Below are 23,726 nucleotides of genomic sequence, written 5' to 3' on the forward strand. Positions count from 1 at the left end.
CCCTTCCTGACTGGTTCCCCTTTGTTGCCCCCAAAATATTATCTTAGCAGAATCACAACAGCTTCTCTCCTGGGTAAGTCGAAGTACCTGTCACTGTATATCAGGAGATACAAGAAGAAATCTCCCCAGGGAGAGTATCGCCCACACATATCCAGGCATCTACAGCAGCCACATTCCTGACATTTCCAATGAACCCTGCTTTCTGCTACAGCGAGATCCTTTAGCAGAGGAGCATCATTTTATGCTATGGGTAATACAGACTCATCTCACAATTTCAAAACCAGCCAAACCCAATACCTTATTAGTCATCCTGTGGCAGCTTAATAGGACCACTCTGCACACAAAATGAATTATTTTGTCAAGTATGTGATGCTGCCAAGTAAGGATTCCTTAGGCTGCATTCCAGTGGAAACCCTTGATCCTAATTTTCCTTTGGGGTTTCATAAACAGCTTCTTACCTAGCCGAGCAGAGATGTGCACACAGTGAAAGATGCAGTGCTTGTAAAATAAGACAAGAAAAGACAAGTGGAGTAACAAATCAAACCTCTATACGCAAAAGATGGTCTTTTTATACTCATCTTTCTACCTATACTTGGTCTGTTCAGCTGATAATAACTGATTTGATAATGCCGACTTTTTTTGTGCAGCAGTTTTCACAGAATCACCTTATTAGGAAACTTTCTTGAGCAGTTTCACCATAAATTTTCCCTTCAGCCTTGATCCTGTTTTTCTATGGTTTCACCACACTGCCGTGCCTTTTCTGTCTGAGGCACACACAGATTAGATGTAAATATGCTTGTTTACAATCGGATGAGATGTAACAGGAAATGAATACTGACTCACAGAAGAGTCTGCTGCAGAGAACAGAGTGTAAGTCGGACAGTTTGTTTGTTTACCCTATTAAGACATCCATTCTGTTTTATTATTGTATGTCATGTACCATGATATAGAGGACAGAAGCCAAGGAGGTCTAAACAATGCCCAAAACAAGGAAAACTAGTCAAATACAATCAAGTGAAATAACAAACACATCCACAGGGGAATGGGAGCAGGCACATTTGAAATAACACACGGTAAAATACATTTCGTAAGGGTTTTTATTATCAACCCCATCTGTGTGCAAAACACAAACCTGGCACATTTAAACTTGCTGCAGTCCTACACATTCCCACATATGGAGCATGTCAAGTAAAATGTTAAAGGGGACATATCATGCTTGTTTCTCCTTTTCACTATGCCAGACTAGGATGCCTGTAAAGCATTTCTGCCCTCAGTACAAGTCATTTAGTTCCTTCATTGCCCTACAATAGCGTTCTCAATATCCTCATTTTAGGCCATTCTGAAGATCTCGTTGAAACGCTCCGTTTTGAGAATGAGCTCCAGTAACCTCGCAACGTCACAGCCCTTTGTGCTCTGATTGGTCATTTCTATCAGAAGGGTGGAGGGGGTAGAGCCAGGGGGCGTTTTTTGCAGCATTGCAGTATTTACAAAATCATCATATTGGATGGAGCAGACCGAGCGAGTTTGCTGTTTGCCAAAACTTCACCATAAGGCATTGATAGCACTAATAAAATGGCAGAGTGTAGGATACGTCCTTTTGTATTGGACCCCGAGTCAGACCCGGACGGTTCTGCAGCTCAGGAGGAAGAAAATCCACCTCGACACAGATCATCTCAGGACGCTTCAGTGTGGTGAGTCAAACCGGTACTGTAACATGTATAGTTTATACGTGGAAATATAGGCAGACTTCACCAATAAACTATTTCTATAACGGGGCTCCATCCTGCTCCTTCACTTTTCTCTGTCTGTTTTATCCATCATGCTGAAAGTGTAGTCTAAAGATCGCCTCTACCGTCAGTTCGTCACTATGTTATTACCTCAGCATTATTGTGGTCCAGGTTCACAGTGCATGTCAGAACAAGCATGCAAATATCATAGTCTCACAAGTATTACAACGTCTGCTAAAACTACAGTGTTTTAACTGCTAAAATTCACCATGTAAAGCCGAGCTGCTCAGCAGAGCAGAGTCCCTGCATCCAGCACTCGATCAAGTGAGCCAGAGCTGGTTGGGAGCTGTATTTATACTCTGCTCTTGGTGGTTGTATACCTCGGTAGCGGTTGTGTGACTAACTGACATCACAAAGGAGGAGCTGCTTTATCAGATTACTCCAGTAAAAAGAAAGGTACCTCATGTCGTCACGATGGTCGAAATCTCGTGGCCAACTGGCAATGACCTATTTTCAGAGGCATCAAATCTCGTTCTAGGATATCAGAAAAATACAATATCTCATTTTTTGAAAATTCAGGGGGTGTCAGGTCTTGTTTTCAAATGTATTATATTATATGTAAGTATTAAATCAGGGATCAGTATGATATGTCCCCTTTAACATACAACTCATGCAGCTTGTAGGGAGTTATTATATAAAAGGGGAGCTTAAAACTTCAATGCATGGCTGCAGATAATCCTTCTGATCTAAGCAGGAATGTTGACTTTACATTAACCTTGAGTTACAGACGCATCTCATGATGTTTCCTGCTGTATAGCCCCGGCCGCCATGCCAGGCACTCTGCAGGATTTCCTTCAGCTTCCTCAAGCAAAAGTAGAAAACAATAGAGCTCACACCCATCTCTGTCTTAACATTGTTATTATTTCCTGCCCAGACCGTTTCTTCCACAACGTTCCTTTTTCTGCTTTGGGTGGAACTCAGATGACCTGGGTGTAGTTTTAATAGTCCTTAAATGGTGCTGAGACGGACCATCATCAGATGCCTATTAATAGTTCAATCAGATACTAGCCTTCCAAACATAAATAAAAGGTATCATGGCTATTAATCTCTGTTTCTCAAGGCTCAGCTGTAAGCGTTATCTACAATGTGAATTTTGATCATGTTTCCCTTTTTCGTTTAACTTAGCGAAAGCATGCAGCAGAGCTATCTCTATTAAGAGCTCTCTGACACGGCTGTAAGAGACGTTTTCTGTATTTCTTTCTGCTGATCACTTAGTCAGTACTGTAGTTTGACTGATCGTCTAACTCATTAAGGGCAGGGCGTTGTCAAAACACTGTGATGGAAACTACATTTCTCGAAAACCAGTCAGTTACACACTGAGTCACCAGTATTGACCAACAATTTGACTCAATTTCCACAGAATGATAAACCCCCATTTCGTTCTCAATGCAAACAACAAAAATATTAGCACATCACTCTTTATATTGCAAAGAGGTACGTATTGACCTTTTTCTAGTTATGAACAGAAAATGGAGAAAATAAGAATCCAGGACATAAACAGGATATTGGATGTTTTCATCATATTTCACGGTAAAGAAATAATAACCATCCTAATCCTGTTAAGCTCACTCGCGCAGGGGAAATCATTTTTTCTGCCTTTACATGGAGTTTCAATATGTTTTTGGTTTGAGCGTGTGTGCAGACTGAGTGAGTGAAACAGACAATGAGATGTGAGCAAGACGGTTTATATTCAACAGCTCACAGATCCCATAGGAGTCTGAATCCCCGATGCACAGCTCAGTCCAGGTTTTTTAAGGCTCAGTGAGCTGTTATGAACTGTGTGTACAACTGAGGATACAACAGGGGGTCTATTACTCTCTGCTCCGCTGTTCTACCCAAACAACACTGCATCACCTAAATCTCACTGCAGCATAAATTGAAGTCCAGCTCTGGTCCAGCATTGGCTCTGCATCGTAATTCCATCCATCTGTCCATTGTACTTAATTTCCTCAGAAATAAATGATTTAAATGAAATCCAAGATCTATAATATAACCCATTCAATTCAGACCTTCTTCTCATTCTTTCAAACAGGAAACTATCTGATCTCTCATATCCTTTAGAATAACTGTCCTTGTTGTTAACTCAAAGGTCACATTCAGTACCATTTCCAACTCTGGACCTCCACCTCCACCAGGTAAGCTAAGGCAATAGCATAGTTACTTAAAAAGCTTAAAAACATTAGGGGTGGGAGAAAAAAATGATAGAATCTGGATATTTTGTTTAACAATTCGAATTGTGATTTTTTTTTGTTCGAAAAACAAATTCAAGTCCTTTATTCTACTCTGTGTTTATAAGTTGGGTTGGAAAAAAGTTGTGTTGTCAGATCCCCTGACTATATTTAAAAAATTGACTCTTATGTGATGTGCATTTTTGGGGAAAATATACCTCCTAACAGTCTGTAGACATCATCAATATTATTCAATTTTTTCACTTGGTCTGGTGTTAAAAAAAGCAAACTACAAATTGCAAAAATCCGGACTATCAAAGAACTACAACTTAAATAGAATTGGCATCACAAAAATTGTAAAAGAACTGAGTCCGGAGAAAAACATATCGTTCTAGCCCTAATAAATATCCCATGGTTAGCTATTCGCTCCTAGAAATCAGTTATTCTGAAGAGGGTGTGGTGTGGTAATTAATTCCTTTTGAAGAAAAACTTGAGAAAGACAAAAGCTGCATGTTTGACTGTGACTCAAATATCATGATGACCATTTCATGATATTGTTTTTTAACCTGTGGCTAATTCCAATCTATATGAAAATAATGTGCTTTAACTCAGTATTATCTCTTATTGATACATGATTAAAAGGTTTTGCACACCAATGGTGACGCAAATAAACAGCATGAAATAGCGAAAAATTTGAGGCGTCATATTCAATCTCTGCAGCTATTCTCCTCCAAACGCTGTCTTTGTAATTGTTGTCTTTGTAATATTTATGTCTTTTGTGCTGGAACACAAACACAACCAAGGTTCAATGTTTTGGTATGTGACTTGTCAACAAGTGTTTTGATTCATCGAATGTGTACTCATTGCAAACGAAACTTTGGAAAAATCGACCTCAGTCTGAAAAAATATAAGCCACAGTTTTGCTCAGCCAAAGAACGTTGCTAGTGGGAAAGCTGGCATTGAAAAACAGTAGGTTTGAAAAAATAACTAGCAAATTGCATCTGGTGTGCAAAGGGCTTTAGTGTGCAGAATGAATCCCCTTGAGATGCACTGATCCAATCCTGGTATTGTGTATCATTCGACCACTGAAAAGTTTGATTTCATTTCGGTGACGAAGAGCTGATCGCTAAGACAGGTCCACAGTACAGCTCAATTTAACTCAGCCCTATTTCTGTGTTCATCAAAGATCTGAGCATTTTTTGCCAGGCAGAGCTTAAACAGCATAAAGGATGGTAACCACAAGCTCAGCAGCTTAAAGTTGATGACGTCAGACAATGCAGAGTTTATAATAAATTTACCATGTTGGACATTTGTAGAATAAGGACAGAAAGAGCTTTGATAGAAACAGAGGGGAAAAATACAGAACAAGAAAAAACACAAGAAACACCTCCTGCTGGCTGTAAGATAGGGGAAATAAATGTATTAGAGGAAGTTCTGAAGAGCATGTTGTTCAAAAAAGAAAGTAATCTCCTGTTCTGAAAGTATTTAAAAATTCCCTACAGCCATGAGAAAACTGTTAATTTTTACAGCCAGCAAAAGTTACTGCGGAAGAAAACATGATGTAGTTATTAAGGCTTGAACCTGGTGTTTTCTCATGTTTTTCAGCTTATGTTGTAAATGTCTGGATTTATCTTCAAGACAAACCTGTATGTCATCACACTTAAAATCAAAACCAAACAAACAGTGGAGTCCTTATTTAGCATTCTAAGTCAAACTAGTTTTCAGGAGAGAGCTTGAATGAGTAAATTTAGAGCAGGCTTTTTAGTCCTCCAGGTGCACTAATGTGAAATCCCATGTGAGTTACATACGGTAAAAGCCCAGCTGTGTCTACTTTGCCATATGATATGAGTCACTGGTCAAATGAAGTGTGAAGAGGTTAACTACCCAGGGAATGAACTATCAAAGGTCTACAGTTTCCTCAAGAGACATAAAAGAGAGTTAAGTGTGTATTCCTGCAAAATCATACATCAGACATCATCAGTCATGAGTAACGTAAGAGTTTTTAAGTCAGAGCATAACACTGGTATGCAAACGTATCATGACTGTGTAATAAAACTAAACATTCATCTGTATCTGGTTGATTTTCCCTGAACAAAATCCTTCACTGAAACCATAAAAGCTTTCCTTGAAATATTACATAAATTTACACATTTCCACAGTGCTATCTTTCCTTTAAAAAAGGAACATGAACCAATAAGAAAAATCACCTGAGGTGCCCTTGAATAATTGCTCACCACCATTTTTTTCCTCCAAAATGTTCTCTGTGGAACTGATCCAGAACTGACATCATCACCTCTCAGCGTTTTGGCTTGCGGTGAAGGGACGGTGACTCTAATGCTCTCAGACATCGATTTCAGCCATTAACTACAGTTGCAATAACAAATTCATTTGTTAATTCGCTAATGCTAATGAGTAGTTTTTACTCAGTGGTGATGATTTTTTTAAAGGGGACATATCATGCTTGTTTCTCCTTTTCACTATGCCAGACTAGGATGCCTGTAAAGCATTTCTGCCCTCAGTACAAGTCATTTAGTTCCTTCATTGCCCCACAATATCGTTCTCAATATCCTCAGTTTAGGCCATTCTGAAGATCTCGTTGAAACGCTCCGTTTCGAGAATGACTTCCAGTAACCTTGCAACGTCACAGCCCTTTGTGCTCTGATTGGTCAGTTCTATCAGGAGGGCGAGCCAGGAGATTGTAAGGAGAGCCAGGGGGCGGTTTTTGCAGCATGGCAGTATTTACAAAATCACCATATTGGATGGGGCAGACCGAGCGAGTTTGCTGTTTGCCAAAACTTCACCGTAAGGCACTGATAGCACTAATAAAATGGCAGAGTGTAGGATACGTCCTTTTGTATTAGACCCGAGTCAGACCCGGACGGTTCTGCAGCTCAGGAGGAAGAAAATCCACCTCGACACAGATCATCTCAGGATGCTTCAGTGTGGTGAGTCAAACTGGTACTGTAACATGTATAGTTTATACGTGGAAATATAGGCAGACTTCACCGATAAACTATTTCTATAACAGGGCTCCATCCTGCTCCTTCACTTTTCTCTGTCTGTTTTATCCATCATGCTGAAAGTGTAGTCTAAAGATCCCCTCTACCGTCAGTTCGTCACTATGTTATTACAGTATCATTATTGTGGTCCAGGTTTACAGTGCATGTCAGAACAAGCATGCAAATATCACAGTCTCACCAGTATTACGATGTCTGCTTAAACTACAGTATTTTAACTGTTAATTCACCATGTAAAGCCGAGCTGCTCAGCAGAGCAGAGTCCCTGCATCCAGCAGTCAGTCAAGTTAGCCAGAGCTAGTAGGGAGCTGTATTTATACTTGGCTCTTGGTGGGTGTATCCCTCAGTGGCGGTTGTGTGACTAACTGACATCACAGAGGAGGAGCTGCTTTATCAGATTACTCCAATAAAAAGAAAGGATCCTTGTGTCATCACAATGGTCGAAATCTTGCGGCCAAATAGCAACGACCTATTTTCAGAGGCATCAAATCTCGTTCTAGGATATCAGAAAAAATACAATATCTCTTTTTTTTTTGAAAATTCAGGGGGTGTAAGGTCTTGTTTTCAAAATTATTGTATCATATGTAAGTATTAAATCAGGGATCAGCATGATATGTCCCCTTGGAGCTTTTCTACCATGTGTTGTGGGGGCACAGGCGGGTTAATTCACAGTCACGAACATAGAAACTAAATGGGTGTGTACTGGATTTACAGAAATCACATGAGCTGATAAATTTTAGCTTTTTAAAACCATCATCACTCTATCATACACAGATATCTGCAACTGACAGGTGGTGAAGAAGAATTTCCTTTTCCTTTTTTCATTTATCAAAGAAGCTATGACCATGTAACCCTTTACTACTGCTTTTTATAACATGTTAAATATCATGAATAAAGCCTTTAAGGGGACCTTGAGAGAAATGTCAAACAAAAGTAAGCCAGAGTTGAGAACATAATTTCAAACACCATAATCAGTTATATCTACAGTAAAAACAAAAGACGACGACTTAAAAGATGTCTGTTTTGACCTTTTCATACCACACACACGGAGAAAAACGGAATCTCTGGGATGAGAAACATCTCTGCCTGCAATCAAAACACTTATATATCAGATCATCTGCCACACAACCATCTTGGGGTGTTTGGCCACGGTCCAGAGCTGAGAGTCGGTGTGATATCAGAGACAAACACAGAGGAGGTGGATGTGCTGTAACACTTAATTCCCTTTTGGCATAATCAGACCTGTTCTTTTCTGTTCCTGTCCTTTCCTCAGAGTAAAACAATAAATCATAACATGCCAAGACAGGATTCTCTTGTCTGCTGTTCAAATTTGTGGGTTTCATTATTCTTGTCAAAGATTTGTTAACGAAAAGTCTGCCACACTGCTGTATTTGACTCTTTGTTGTTGACGAGAGGATGGAGAACAGAAAGTGTAAAAGTGTGTCGTTGCAGTTTAGTTTTGCAGCTGACCTTTAGGTGTTAAGCCTGTATTTCAGACCTTTTCAAATTCCTCTTCTGAATTTAATCATCATGTAGGTTTGTGGATGTTAAACGGTTATTTGGCAAAGCTCACTCTTTCAAAACAAAGACAAAAAAATCCAAACAGATAGCGCCTTATGCTACGCTTTGCTCTTCTGTTTCTTTTTGCACTTTGTAAACCCAGGTTTAAAACAGCCCTGCCTGGGGGTGGTACTTTCTATTTTTTCTAACTTTCTTTTTATTTGGTTTTTAATCAATATGTAATAAGCATTCATAAAAAAAGGAAAGCCAAAATCATTTGGGAAAATACTACAAATTAAGATTTCAATAGCATGCTCTCTTTTCAGCGTTTTTTTTTTTTTTTTTTTTACATGTCTCCTGATAGTTCACAGTATAGCTGATCTTAGTCCTGTATTTCATCCATTTCTCCGATTTATCCTCCAGTTGGGCTTTCTACAGTCTCAGTTTATGTGTCAGTCTCTCCATCTGGTAAATCTCCTCAATAGTCTGGATCCACTGTTCCACAGTTGGGGGATCAGCCTGGTACTATTTCTTGGTTATTGTCTTTATACAAGCCACTGTCAAGATTTGTAATATTTATCCTTTCCTTGTACATGTTCATCTGTTACATAAGTCCATTATAAAAGCATTCAGTGGTATAGTATATCCCAAGTTTTTTCTTATTTCTGTATTTACGATTTCCTAGTAGTGCTTAATTTTTGAACATTTCCAGAATAAATGACTATGATAAGCACTTACTGATCCACAGTTTCTCCAGCATGGAAGAAGTTGGTTTAGTAGTTAATTTTTATTTCAGGTGTTGTGAAAAAGCAGATCAGGTTTTTCCATGAAAATTCCCTCCATTTTTGAGAACCAGTGGTGGTTTGGTGGTTTTTCCACACATTCTGCCAATTATCACTCGTTATTTCATGATGAATTTCTTTTTCCCTCTTTGTCTTTATGTGTTCTGTTGTGCATGGTAAAATTTTGATATGAGTCTTGTAATGTTAGGGTTGGTACTTTCTTGATGTCCAGGAACATTAGGGGGTGAGGCCTGCAAGCTAAACATTTCTGTTTGGTGGAGCACCTGCAGTTTTTTCTTATTTCACCCACAGTTAAGAATAAAAAAGTATCAATCAACAGGCTTCTTTTCTGGGATGAGAGATTGATCCCCAATGTCTTCACACCATAGATGGCAGATCGGTCCACTGTTTTTCCAGTTGTCCCTGGCTTTTGGAAACAGCTTCAGGCGTTAATGGCTTTGTCATGATTAGTGCTTGTCTCCTTAAAGTGATACTCCGGGACGGAACAAGTTGGGTCCTATCACAAGGTTTAGGGCAGAAATTACCCCTACAGCAGTGTTTTTATTCAGCAGAAGCCCAGAGCACTTGCTCCAAAGACCCCCTCCCTGCTCGTCTGCCGGTTTCCTCTGCACTCAGACGGGGCCATTTTTTACTTGACCAAAAACACAAATAAACGGACTCCCATTGAAAAAGTCTGATATCGGTCTGCATTCACGCTTTATTTAGAGAATTTACAGCGAGTTACTTTCACACAAAACACAGCTAAATAAGGCTCTAGTTCTCGTTGTGTCGTAAAACGGCACTACCTCTGCTGCAGAGCCACAGCTGGCTACGAGGCGCTCGCCTTTAGTGTATCAGTTCGTGCGCGCGGCGTGCCAGATATAAACAAACGCAGGTAGTCTGCCAGAACGAAGAGACACGATGTTGTTTGGTGCGTGCGCCCTGGTCTTCTGCTGCACAAAAACACTGCTGTAGGGGTAATTTCTGCCCTAAACCTTGTGATAGGACACAACTTGTTGCATCCCGGAGTATCACTTTAAGAGTGTCAACATAATTATCTGCAGCGCAATTAAGCACAGAACAGGCTAACTGCCGAGCTGCACATCAGGATGCCAGCCTGTCTTTGACCTGTATGCTATAATTTGTGCTGAATGGCCTTTGTCGTTTTCTTACCTCCCTCTGCTGGTCTGGTCATGTGTTACAACTACCTTTATTTTTTTTCTCCATACATCACTTGCCTGATCTGCCCAGGTCTTCCGCCCTCGGTGGAAATGCAAAAAAAAAAAAAAATGTGGGCCACTAGAGACATTTAGTTCCTGGTAATGTCTTACCAGATACTAAGAACTAAAGTTCCCAGTATCTGGTAAAACACCTCAACTGTTATGCAAAAGAAAACTCCCAGAAATCAGCTCTAGCAGAATTGGCACAAACATAATGGGAACAAGAAACATTTGTCTCATGTGGAAAGCATTGATTTTGCTGTTACCCATTACAGCACACTAAAGCATTCATGATCCAAACATCCGTCAACTCAAGTCCACACAAACATCACTCAGACCTGTTCATCCGTTTATTGATGACGAGAGCAGAGCAGACGTTTCAGTGCACCGTTAAATTGTTCAATCAGGTCAAACTTCAAAGCCCCTTCACATTATACAAGTCAGGTCAACACTGCAAAAGCTAAAAATGGCGTTGTTCACATTCTGATCAGACCTCAGTCAAAGAAAGATCAAGCAAAACTGTCATGTCACAGTTCAGTCTATCTGAGGAAAGAGTGAGCAGCATCAGCTCAGCTCAGTATCTGATAAGGCCTCCATGATGAGACAGTTTCAGAGCACTGGCAGGCTTCAAACGCTCTGCCTGCTCTGTGAGCACAATGAAGATATCAGCTGCCAATTTCATAAGACTTTCCACTGCCAACATTGTTATTATTGCAAAACAGCTGAGCTGATTCATCCTTGGAGCCTTTTAATGCTGAACAGCAATGCAAGACAATGTTGAGGCTCTTGGAATAACAACTAACTGGTCAATTTGATTCAATCATCAGACTGTGTCCTCTGAGACAAAAACACAGCAATAACAAGAGTATATAAACACTTTACAATCTAATAAAAATGTGTCAACATGTCAGTCATTATTAAATGGGCCAGTCTCAGGATCAAATTCCCACAAAATGACAGAAATGTGTAAACTACATCTTGGCAGTTCAGTTTGTGATTTCATCAAACAAACCTTTCTAGTTTGTAAAGTCAACATGACGGTTTTCAGGATCAAATTACGACGAGTTCAGACTAAAGTAAACAGTTGTAGAGATGATATAAACAGAAATATTTTCTCATGGTTGACAGTTACATGGACAGGAAACTGTTACTCACAGAGGCTGTTTGAAAACATCTCAAATTGCAGGACTGTAAAAGACAAACTGAGCCAAAGGTAGAACTCAGAAGAAGTTGGCTGCAGGAAACAATGTGTCTGAGAGACAAGTCAGAGTTTTAGAAGAATGCAGTTTTGCCTCACAGATGGGAGCATGAGAGTTTTTTTAGTTTTAGGTATTAAAAGTAATGTAATCAATGGTAAGCGGGTTAGAAGTTTTCCAAATTTTTTTACCAAATTTTGCGTGAAAGGACCGCTTGAAAAGGACCGCGTGAGAGGGTGTAGGCGCGAGAATGGCATCATTTGTCCGCACGAAACCATGTCAGGCAAAAATCAGCCTTAAGGAGATGCAGCACACCTCCTGACCAATAGAGGGCAACAAGACAAGGATAATGGCCATTCAGAAAAAAATTACAACTTGCAGGGCCTGCCCCCCAAAGTTCCTGCACATCTCTAGCAGTGCCATTTGATGTGTAAATTATTTCCCAGAACTTAATTAATTTGGTGTTTAGTTATTCTAATTAAAAAGGAACTAGTTCAAGTAGGGATGGGTACCAAATTGGGTACTTTTATGGATACCGACCGAAATCTGTCAAAAGTACCGGGTACTAATTTGTGTAAAATCAAAAGGTACTATGTTTAAGTACCTAAATGCATCTTTGTGACTGTGAGGGAGTGAAATAGTACGCGATTTACCACACTGGAAATGAACACAGCATTGCAAGGGTATATATTAAAGAATAAATATGTTAAGTTGAAAAAATAAAGATATTTTTTATTGAACAAATTGATATTTTTCACCACATAAATACAAAAAAGTACTGAAAATTGGTACCGTTGAGTACTGGTACCAATTGCCAGGTACCAGGCATCTGTACTGTATCGTTTCAATTGCAAAAGGTACCCGTCCCTAAGTTCTTGGTAAAAGTTTGTATCGTTTAAAAAAGACAAAAGAAATTCCCCCTTGCCTGAGGTTGGTCTAAGGTACCCAGAGAACTGTTTCTGGATAACCATAGCGCTCTGAGTGTTACATCATTTAGAGTATAAATCAGGGACTGGTGAAGTGTACTCAACTTTCTAGGGCTGCAAACAACCATTGTTTTCATTATTGATTAATCCAGCAGTTATTTTTGGATGGAGTGATAAATTATTTAGGGGAGAAAACAAAGCAGAAACTGTCAAAATTGTGATCTGATCAGCAGTCTTTAAGCCATTGTTGTAGAAAGTCTAGAGTATTGACATACATAAAAGCTAAATCATGTTCTTTAGCATTTAATAAAAGCCAAATGACATAACGTTAAGATCAGCACTCCAAAGCAAACTTAGTTTCCCATTATTGAAATATGTTTAGTCATTTCTAAATTCATTGCCGATTATTGTGCAATATTAATCCAAGTCATCATTCAGGCCACCACTCCCACTAATGTGGCCCAACTGTTGTTTCTGCCAAATGTTTGAGTTACTCTTGAAATAACAAGGCGAGGCAAGCAATGCTTGTGCCAATCAGTGTCACCTGAGCAGATGAATTAACACCTAAAACAAATGAAGGCACAATAAGTGAATACAGACCAAGAAGAGGACCCTTCATGAAGAATGGCTGTCCACAGATCTGTAATTAATCAGCCCTTTAGCTGCCAGGGGCATCGGGTTTGGTAACTGGATAACACTCAAATATGCAAGCTGTACAGCTCAGAGAGGCAGGGAATCCCTCTTGGGAGAGAAGAGAGATGAGTTTGTGTTAAATAAAAAATCTGGGGTGTGCAGATACGGCCTGAATTGTGGCACAGATGTCAGCTGTAGTGTTTTAGTAGCAGTTACTCAAGTGACAATATGAATAATTAATTAGGCAATCCTCAACACAATCAACAGTGTTTGCACCACCGCAGAGGTAACTAAATGCCATCCAACTAACAGTAAATAACAAGTTTTTTCTTTTTCTAGCCAGAAGACTTTCCTTAAACATAGATGGTGCTGTGAATGAGTTGATGGTGGGTTTTTGCTTAAGGCCTCTGCTGCAGTCAGGAGAGATTCTGTTCCATGCTTAACTCTGTGATTCATTTTCCTTGCTTTAGTCCTGCAGCAAGTTGTACTCGTTCACATGAAGGTTCTCACATGGACCGATGTGCTGCTACAGTATACAAGTGGCTAGAAACAGTTTGAAGTGCTTGATATTTTAACATTGTTACAGTCGTTGTGGCTGCTTGGTCTCTCTTCCTTGACTGTTATTTGTAATTTTTTTCATCTTTTTAGGTAATTTTTGCATTTGGAGTGGAGTGGGTTTGGAGTGCTTTGTGTGGTTCATTTGTTGGTCATGGGCACCAAACTGGTTTTGTCTTCAGTGATATTTTTACTACTTTTGCTCCTGTGTTTGTCCGGAGATCATACATGTAACCATGGCTGCATTGTTTACATGTGAAATCAGATTTTAGCAGCCTGTAGCATGTCAATGCTAACCGGTGCGAGGCCTGATGTTTTCCCACAAGGTGAGGAGAAGGAGGTGAGGACGACGTGCTGGTACTGAGGGGAGAGCTAAGAAGTGACGACATCGACCTGTCCTTCCGTCCATTGTTATTGGACACAAGAGCTATCCCTAATGAGGATAGCAAGCTAGGCGTGCAAAACAAACAGAAGAAATACCAGAAGGCAGAGTAGCATCATGCTATTCACAGACATGGCTAATGGCACTAACACTGGGGATAAATAAAGTATTTTTTTTTCTATTCTATATTGATAGCATCCTCATTAGCATTTAACCTTGCTTTAAATTAACACAGTCTCCTCAGATGTCTGTCTAACACAGTCTGGTTCTGTCCGAGGTTTCTACCTGTTAAAGGGAAGTTTTTCCTTGCCGTTGTAACTTGCTAAATGCTTCAAAGTGCTGTACTCATGGTGGGTTAAGATGACATAAGATTCCTTATCTTGTCTTGATGTTGGGTTACTGCTAATAAAATTTTTATCAACATTAACGGGTCTAGACCTGTTAATGTTCTTTTGGAAAGTCTCTTGAGATAATGTATGTTATGATTTGGTGCTTTTTAAATAAAGATTGATTGATTTATTAATTCTATAAAAGATGCATATATTAACCACTTACAGAGTTTGAAGTAAATCTTATACTCAGTGCTGCAAAGTGCAAAAAGAAACTTTATCTGAGTAATTTTGATCAAAAGAGAACCTAAGCTAGCACAGTGTAGCTCAGTGCAAAGGTGTACAAAAGTTTCTGACAAAGAGATGAAAGACTCCTCGGCACATGAAGAAAGAGTTGAAAAGGAACAGTGCTGCAGGGAGGTTGATGGTGTTTCTAGACTTCACAGCAAAACTGCCAATCCATCATCCCACCTACAAAAACACAGGTGGGATGATGGATTTTAACCCATCTTCTCTCATCTTTACAGGTGCTGGAGTTCAACTCTGTAGCCCACAATATGTGAAATCAAAGGATGTCTACCCCTCACAGGAGTCGTACTTTGTAAGAAAACTTTGCTCCCTGATCTTTGTTTCTCATGCTGCTTGTGTAGCTCAAATTAGTTCAGATAGAAAATGAAGATCCCCATGTAAAAAGCTGTCACCATCTTACAGCCCTGCTGCTTCACCAGAACTAATACCATATTGTTTCCCTTTGAGCAGGTTGACACACTGAGGTTGCTTTCTCCTCCAACCAAAACTGTGAAATAAGTATTTTCAACAAAGCATGAGAAGTCCGTCTTTGTTCAAGAGGATCTGAGGTGAGATGTAAGGTGGGAAAACAAAGAGGCCACAGGCTCATTAGTTCTGCTGCCACTGGCCACCCACATGCAACATGGTCATAATCTACTTGTGAAGACAGAGTTTAAAATTAATTTGTAAACACCTGGGCCATTAGTCAAGTAATGCACAAGTGCCTTTGTAACACACAGTCTTGGTTTGACCTGAATATACACACTGCCGTTTCTTTTCATACAGCTGTTTGACTATGAAGAGTGATTAAAAAAAAGAATGTCTACACAAAGTATCAGGGCTGGAAACATTGGCTCCTTAATGAAGTTTATTACTTCACCATTCTTTATCTGCTGAAAAGAAAATAGGCTCAAAAGCTTACAACCAGACTTGTTTTTTCATTTTACCCTGTTGCAGTTGGAGAAAAACAGCTGTTAGAGTTTGGTAGTCTCATTTTTCGTGGAAAGGATGTGGTCAAAGGTCGCGGTCAAAGACGGTTTCCAAAGTACAAAAACACCCTTAAATAATTCTCTTAACTTTCCTGTAGCGTATTCGTATTCTGGACACGTCCACGAAGTCTTTGCCAAAGAAAGAGAGCATCAGAGTTCAGAACTGGGTGATTGTGAGGCAGCATATTTGGTGATTTCTTCATAAAAACAAAACCCCGAAAATACATTGAGCATACAAATAGAAAGGCAGAGAGCTTACAGAAGCTTACATGAATATATTGGTACTTGAAAACTAGCCATCTTTGGAAATATGAGTGGGAAGATGAGTGTAGAGTATTTCTTTCAGTTTAGAATTCAGGAAACATCCAGCTGAAAGATCTGCACAGGGTTTATGTGTCAGCTGAGAACTGCAAGATTTACCGTGTTGCAGACAGTGCACATTCATTTGGAGAAGAAAGGTCTCAGATTGACAGTTCAGATGTGCCATTAGCTTACCCTCTGACTACACGAGCATGTATGCATGAATATGTACACACCCATACCCCTTTATGTGTTCCACGAAAAACCCGGTTATTGCAAGGCACTCAGTAATACAGCTGTTACTATTAGAATGTGGTTGGCGTTGTCCCGACCACATCCTCCAGTTACTTCAGAGCAGCAGCTAACAAGAACTGAGGGCTCTGACTGGCTGTGTGAAACTAGCTGTCTTGTTTACTCTTGTCCAACCTCTGTATCAGTGCAATATTTGATCTTTCATAGCTGTCAAAAACAAAATGCCTTGGAGAAAATATGAGCATGCAGACTAGGTCATGGATTGCTGAATATATGATTTGCTTCAGATAAAAGAAATTGAGTTTTGCCTTGACACAACTTCAAATTATGAGATTATGATAAGGGATGTAGAATAAGGATTTTATTTAACAATTTTAAATTCTGATTTTATTTTTTTTTTTCAAATTTAAATCCTTCATTTTAATAATTTAATAATTATCTATTATTATCTATTATTATTATTATTATTATTATTATTATTATTATTATTATTATTATTATTATTATTATTGTAATAAATAATAATAATAATAATAATAAAGTTTAGCACTTTTTATACACGTAACAAAGTGCTTCACAATGTACAGTAAAAACAGGTAAAAATTAACAGCAAATGGTAAAAACCAATAAACAAATAAGACAAGCAGCCAAGCAATAAAATAAATCAACAGACTCAAAACCAATAAAATACGATTAAAAAAATAACATAAAATCACAAAATAAAACCTTTTTCTGTGGAAATAAGTCTATCAGTTGAGAAATAAAACAAGCAACTGATTGTGCTGATTGTAGTCTTTATCGTTGGGTTGGAAAAAACAGTTGAGATGTCGGATCCCCTTGATAAAGCTTAAAAACTGACTCATGTAATGTGCATTTTTTGGGGAAAATATGGCTCCTGATGGTCTGTAGTCATCATCAATATAACTCAACTTTGTCACATGGTGTGGTGTTAAAAAAGCAAACTACAAATGACAAAAATCGGAAATGTCAAAGAAACGCAATTTAAATCAAATCGGCACCCCAAAAAATGTTTAAGAATTGAATTGGGAGAAAAGCATATCCTCCCAGCCCGAGATCATGTCATAATACTTTCCTTTTGTCCAAACAAAGCAACATGAATTCCTTAAGGGGTTTCAACTATGAATCAAAAATTATTATTATTATTACACATGCACTGTTGTTTCAGATTGCTATCAGCAACATATTGTAAATTTAGACCAATATTTTGCCTTGGATAATGTATTAACAACATTTTTTGTTTGTGTTTTTTGTCCTAATCTGCCTAACAACCTCTATTTTCTGACTTGGCATGACATTAATTTTGGCTCCAACTTATCAGAAGTCAACATTTCATCTATGACTCACCGGATGTTTATCCAGCTATGAGCTCTGTTGCTAAGTGAACGCTACCAAATTCTTTCAGACTTGTTGTACCCAGTTCTTATTTCTAATCCCTTGTCATGATGGTTTGTATCAGGTAGCCTGAGATGCCACTTAATTGAATTCAGGTCATTGAGCATTTTGGGATGATGTCTTGTCTGCATGGCTGCCCACACTGGACCAGCCTGTAGAAACCTCTGGTCCAGTTCACTTAATTGGAGAGCGGTATCAATCTTGACAGGAACATCACTTTCTCATCTTTAAATGCAAGTCTTGTCTTGTCTTGTATCCAAAATTTCCCCAAAAAGGAGTCAAAATTGACACTTCTCTTGTTCGAACAAGCTCCTACTCCTTCCTCCTAGAGCTGATAATTTACAGGATTAGACATCTGAGTTGGATACTGAAATAAATTGTGCTTTAATAGCCTGAGAAGTGAGACAGTTTCTTGTATAGTGAGAGATTACTTGGAACTTTACAAGGCAGAAATGTCAATATTATCCCCATCAATCCTCAGGCAGAGGGCACATCAGAGTTCACCAACAACAATGTGCCAAGAATTTGTTGCTTCTGATACTCGCCAAAAAAAAAAGATGCAAAGCTGAGCCCACTTCTGCTGCTGAGCAAAGACATCTCACTTCCTGCATCAAATCACAGACTTTATAATTATGGGTGGATTGTGTGCATGGTAATAAAAGATTAAGCCACCTAATGCACTCCAACACATCAGACACTGCCATTTGAAAAGTGCTACTCAACACATTCCTAACACCAGCTCATGCATTTTAAATCTAGCTGGCTCTAGAGGGAATGAAACTCTGACTACTAATTTACTGACCTCTGAAACACAAATGTAAACATCATCGAAAAAAAAGCTTTGCAGTGGTAGAATTATGTTAATGAGAAAGATAATGCAATAGGTTGGAGAATAATAAATGCATTGTGTGGTATTGCCTTGTAACTCCCTTTTACCATGTTTAATCTTGTTGCTTCTGGCTGACATTGTGACGGATACAGCAGCGAGAGAGAGAGTTGCTGACATTAGCGACAGACAGAGTCTCTGAGGGTTTCAACATATAGTAGACTGAAGCAACGAGAGGAAGTGTCATCATCTTTGATATCCCTTGAGCAATACTCCCAACGTCTCTTTCCAAGGGATCAGAAACTTTAAATACAAAGCCTCAGAAAGCAGCACACAAACTTGAATGCTAACACCTCAAAACATGCTCATTTGTTCAAAGCATTGTTTGTTTTCACATTAAACTCCCCTGATTTTTTAACGTGTCTTTTTCAGAGACTTTCTGATACAGCAGCTTCTTTTCCAGCACAGAAACAGGGTTGTTTTACTAAGTGTAAAAGCTTAAAGGGAACCCTGGCAACCAGAACATCATTTTCCTAAATGATCAGTGTTTTTACCAGCTACATAAGAACGATAATAAAATCTCTCAAAATATCTTAGTTTGTATAAAATTTGAAAAAATATTTTCACTATTGTTGTTTACGCCGCAATGACGTCTGGGTAGTGACATCATATGGTTGCACCGGTCTCAATCTAATATAGGATTTAACCTCACGACGCAAAGTCATGTCGTCTGTTCAACCATTTCAGTTTGAACCCGAGAGAGACACAAGTGAAAATGATAATACTGAAAACAGACAATCAAACGAACTTCAAAATGAAGTCGAACAAGGATGCGAAGAGGCGAGAGCCAGCCAAAGTCGCTGGTGTGCTCGTGGCTGCTGCGTCGCTATGTCAACGGAGAGGGAGATGCTGTAAGGAGGTTCACTTTCTGTCATCAGCCGTTCAAGGTTGATTAAATTAAGATTAAATTAATGCTGACAAAAATAATTTCAGTCACTAGAATCCTTCGCTGTTGTGTTTTTTGCATGAGGATGACCGATGACTTGATGTTGTCCAATGGAAGTTGTTTACGCCCACAAGCAATTTCCCACAACTTCCTTTTTTTTCTTGTCTTTTGGGAAGCTTTGCAGACCAACATCAGTCTCCTTGTTTCCTTTCGACTGAAAAGTGCACCCAAAAGCAGCGCAATGTGGCATTATAATAAGTTTTTTTCGCTCCTGAAACCTAATGACTTACAGCGAATAGTAGTGAGTAAACGGCGAAATCCAGACGCTCGGCACCAAGCAACCAATCTACGTCATCAACCAAGAATAAAACAATGGCTGCGCCCGTAGGATAGAAACGGTGTTTTAAACTGTATTTTTTTTACAGACAAAACAATTCTTTATGTCGTTTAACAACAAATTTTTGTTTGAGACAAGCATTTAAGCTTGTCGGGGTTCCTTTTAAGAGTCGACTTTAGGCTCAGTCTGCTGGCACTTGGCCACTTCAGCTACTTTACGGCCACTAAATATTACATGTTGTGGCCACAAAAGTCATGCGTTGGTTGTCTACCACAAGCCTTACAAACTTATCAACTCACAAACATTTCAACTTCTTTGGTTGCATGGTGCAAATGGAGAAACTCTCTCTGACCCATAACAAAAATAGAGGATTAAGACTTTTATCTTATTTTGAAGATTATTTTTGAATGCTTTTATCCTTTATTTTGAAAGGATGGCTTAAAAGAAATAAAAGAGTCTCTTTAAATTGGACGCAGCAGTTGGTCCGCCCGTGACTCACTGCTATCGATGCTGCTGCAGGCTGAGCTCAGGTACCTTGCAGGATTGTGGAAACAAAGTGTTCCTCATCGCTTCATTCTTCACTAACAGAAATCACTAACATTAAAGTGAACAGACTGATCTGTTTATGCTGCTATTCCCCACATAAACACTTCACTTCATTCCTAACAACTAAAACATTCTTCAACGCACCACATTCCACTTTCAGGCATGTGCAACCTCTATTTTTGAAATTTTATTTTAACCTTCTAAAGACATTTTTCGTATCGAACATCATCACAATCCTTTCCACCTTTTTCTGAGCTGTGCATTTGGTAACTTATACTTTTCTATCACACTGTAACACTCCACCTCCCTTTCTAGGAACAATGTAGATCACACACATATAGCTATAAGCGTACTGGTATTCAGGATCATATAAGAGAAGGTTTTTCCACACACATCTGTGCATCTTGTGATTCCACCACAGGCCTTTTTCATGTAAACTATCTATTTTACAGCAGCATGACACCATGTCCATGCTTCTGTGAGATGAATAAGAAGCCTTAAGTGTAACTTGCAACCTTATGTGCAGTGTGGATGTGCAGGCTAGCTCAGCACAATGAATGAATGAAACAGAGACTGTAGTATTTACCTTGATAATACTGCTCCTGCGTGGTATTTCAGATTTCCCATCCAACCCAACAGAGGTGTTGCCGGTTTCCACCCCGACTTGGCTGCCAGGTGCGACAAGGGATCCTGAGCCGACCATATTATCTGATATCCCACAGTCTCCATTCAGCACCGACACTTCGCAATGCGTCTTCCCTGCTGCTTCGTCGCTGGGCACGGCCGTATCCCCAAGATTCAATGGAGGCAGGCTGCCGTTCTCCCCAAACTCCGCCATAGGCACTTAGAACACACACACACACACTGTCACACTCACACAAGCTGGCAAGCTGCTGGGTAGCAAAGCCTTATGTTTCAGCTTTACTCCAATTTCCTGCCTGGCCTATTGCCTCGTTGTAACACGCATTTCTGCCATATCATCTCTCGGTGCACATATCTGTCAGGTTCCTACAGACACAGGGGCTTGCTCCGTGCATTGTGCTCTGTGGAGAGAAACCACAGCGATTAGCATAATTGAGCATTGTGTCATTAATAACAGCATTTGCTTTAATAGTAGCATGTAATGAGCGTTGCACAGTCCTACAAAGAAGGCATGAATCTGAGGTGTGGAGTGTTACACAGGGAGCGGATGTTAACTTACAATCAGTTAAGACTATCACGGTGAATGCAGTGTGATAAAACGCTTCCCTCTACCTACAGGCTTTGTGGCATTTCCAGTAACTTATTGCATTTGCAGTGTTAAGAACCCGGAGAACCCCGTTGTGTTGCATTTTACAGTAGTAACACCATCTGCATGCTTGTATCTGTCGAAAACGGTAAGTTAAATAACACAACAAACGGCACGTTGAGGTATCTGTTCACTCTCCCTGTCTTAACACTCATTTTAAAGATAGGAAAAATTAAGCCTAGCTTCATGTACTTGCCTTTTAGGCTGCTGCCGTGTCTCTCCATAAGAAGAACAGGCGTCCTTTTAAGTTGTGGCTGGAACTGAGCAGCCAGTCTACCGCCTGGTGTCTGTGCTGCTGAGCTGAGCTGAGCACGGCTAGGTGGCTAACCGACGTTAGCTTCTCCTCACTCGCAGGCTCGTTGAGTGGAGTTGGTTTTCGCCGCAAACAAAGTCCATTCAGGAGTTCTCCTGTTATTCGCCGGGTAAGCAAACAATGAAGAAAATCCCCTCACTCTCTACCTCAGTCGAAGTCGAGGCTTCCTCTGTTTGAGTTTTTGGGCTAACGTGAACCTTAACTGAGATTTGCCGTTAGGTGTAATCAGTTGAAGTGGCTCTTCATTAACCGTCACTCACTGAAGCCGTTTCCATGGAACAAAGTTGTGTATGTCTCGTGAACGCGCAGCTGGCAATACAGGCTGTGGTGTCAATCAAACACGATCAGGCTATTTTCACTAAAGGAAGACCGTTTACTTCCACCTTTACCTGCCTTTTTAAATCTAAATTTTATGCACTGCACTGATGCACAGTTTATCTAACCCAGGAATCATCAAGTAAATACTCTCATTTGAAACAACCCTGAAGTCATAACACATGAACGGAAAAATACATGCACCAAGAAGTCAAAGAAAACAAACACAAATAAAACAATTAAATTAAAGGCCACACAAAAATAAGATGATATATTGTCTGTACTTTTTATCTGGAGTGACAAAAATGGAGCATTAACTAATGCAGGGTTAGGGATGGGTACCAAATTAGGTACTTTTATTGGAGTGGAAAAGTAGGTGATTTTCCATGCTGGACATGAACACAGCATTACAAGATTATATATTAGATAATAAATATGTTAAACTGAAAAGAATTTACATTCTATTATTAAACAAATTGATATATTTTACCACATAAACACACAAAAGTACTGGCAATTGGTACTGTTGAGTACCGATACCAATTGCCAGGTACCAGGAATCTGTACCGTATCGTTTCAAATGTGAAAGGTACCCATCCCTGCGGCAGGGTTGCATCAAATAGCCGAAGTGTGCACAGACACACCCAGCATTTATTTACACTTTATATCCCTACTTATCTCATCTTAAACTACAAACATGAGCATAAACATAAGATGTGATACTTCTGTGTGCTTTATTTAATTAATTAATTAATTATATTTAAAAAAAGATATTAAAAGAAAATGTGAAATTGAAATAGCATTTATTGAAGTATTTGAAATGCAAGAGCTTATTTTTTTTCCTTAAAAAAAAAATAAAAATAATAATTAATTAATTAATTTAGTTAAACACAGCCCAAATAGTTTATTTTAACAGGGCAGCTTTTGCAGGGTAGCTGAGATGTTCTCTCTTTGAAAAAGCCAATCATAGTCTGGGATTTGGGGTTAGCCACTCAAGAGGGTCCAAGTCCACTTCTAGCCACCTCCCAGATACTGTTAATGCTGAAAGAGGCAAAGTGATCTTTCTTCCTCAAATAGTATAACTTCAAGAAGCTTAGTTTGGTCTTAGAATAAAAAAAAATGTATTCTTTGACAAATCGTGTATTAAAAATTATACTAATGATGACTTAATATCGTAAACACTTAAACATCTAACTTCTTAATCTAAAACAGGATGATGACGATGGCATAAAACATCAAAATTCCTCACTTTACTTTCACTTTTTGTTCTTTCTGTCGTGTTAACTCTGTTCATTCTGCTGTCAGATTTTCTTAAAATCCCCCAAGGACAGCCACAATCAAGATTTTTACCTCGTCTCCTCTTAATCAGAACAGAGCACAGTGACAACAAACAGATCTTAACGATGAACTAAAAACAG

At 39.2% G+C, this 23,726-nt stretch overlaps 1 protein-coding gene across 1 annotated transcript in view; it reads right to left on the bottom strand.

Annotated features, from left to right (window-relative positions):
- The window catches only part of plcl2 (phospholipase C like 2), a 56,972-nt gene extending 34,679 nt beyond the window's left edge, over positions 1–22,293 (bottom strand). The window contains exons 1-2 of the mRNA XM_074682973.1: positions 21,877–22,293; positions 20,979–21,435 (exon numbers count right to left, since the gene is read on the bottom strand). Coding sequence (XP_074539074.1) covers positions 20,979–21,230 — 252 coding nt within the window. The 5' untranslated portion in view covers positions 21,231–21,435; positions 21,877–22,293. The remainder of the gene's footprint in view (positions 1–20,978; positions 21,436–21,876) is intronic.
- Between the last annotated feature and the right edge of the window lie 1,433 nt (positions 22,294–23,726).

Source organism: Halichoeres trimaculatus, unplaced genomic scaffold (assembly GCF_033239565.1).
Source record: "Halichoeres trimaculatus isolate MK-OKI-2021-1 unplaced genomic scaffold, fHalTri1.1 fHalTri1_scaffold_12, whole genome shotgun sequence".
In the NCBI taxonomy this organism is placed as follows: Eukaryota; Metazoa; Chordata; class Actinopteri; order Labriformes; family Labridae; genus Halichoeres; species Halichoeres trimaculatus.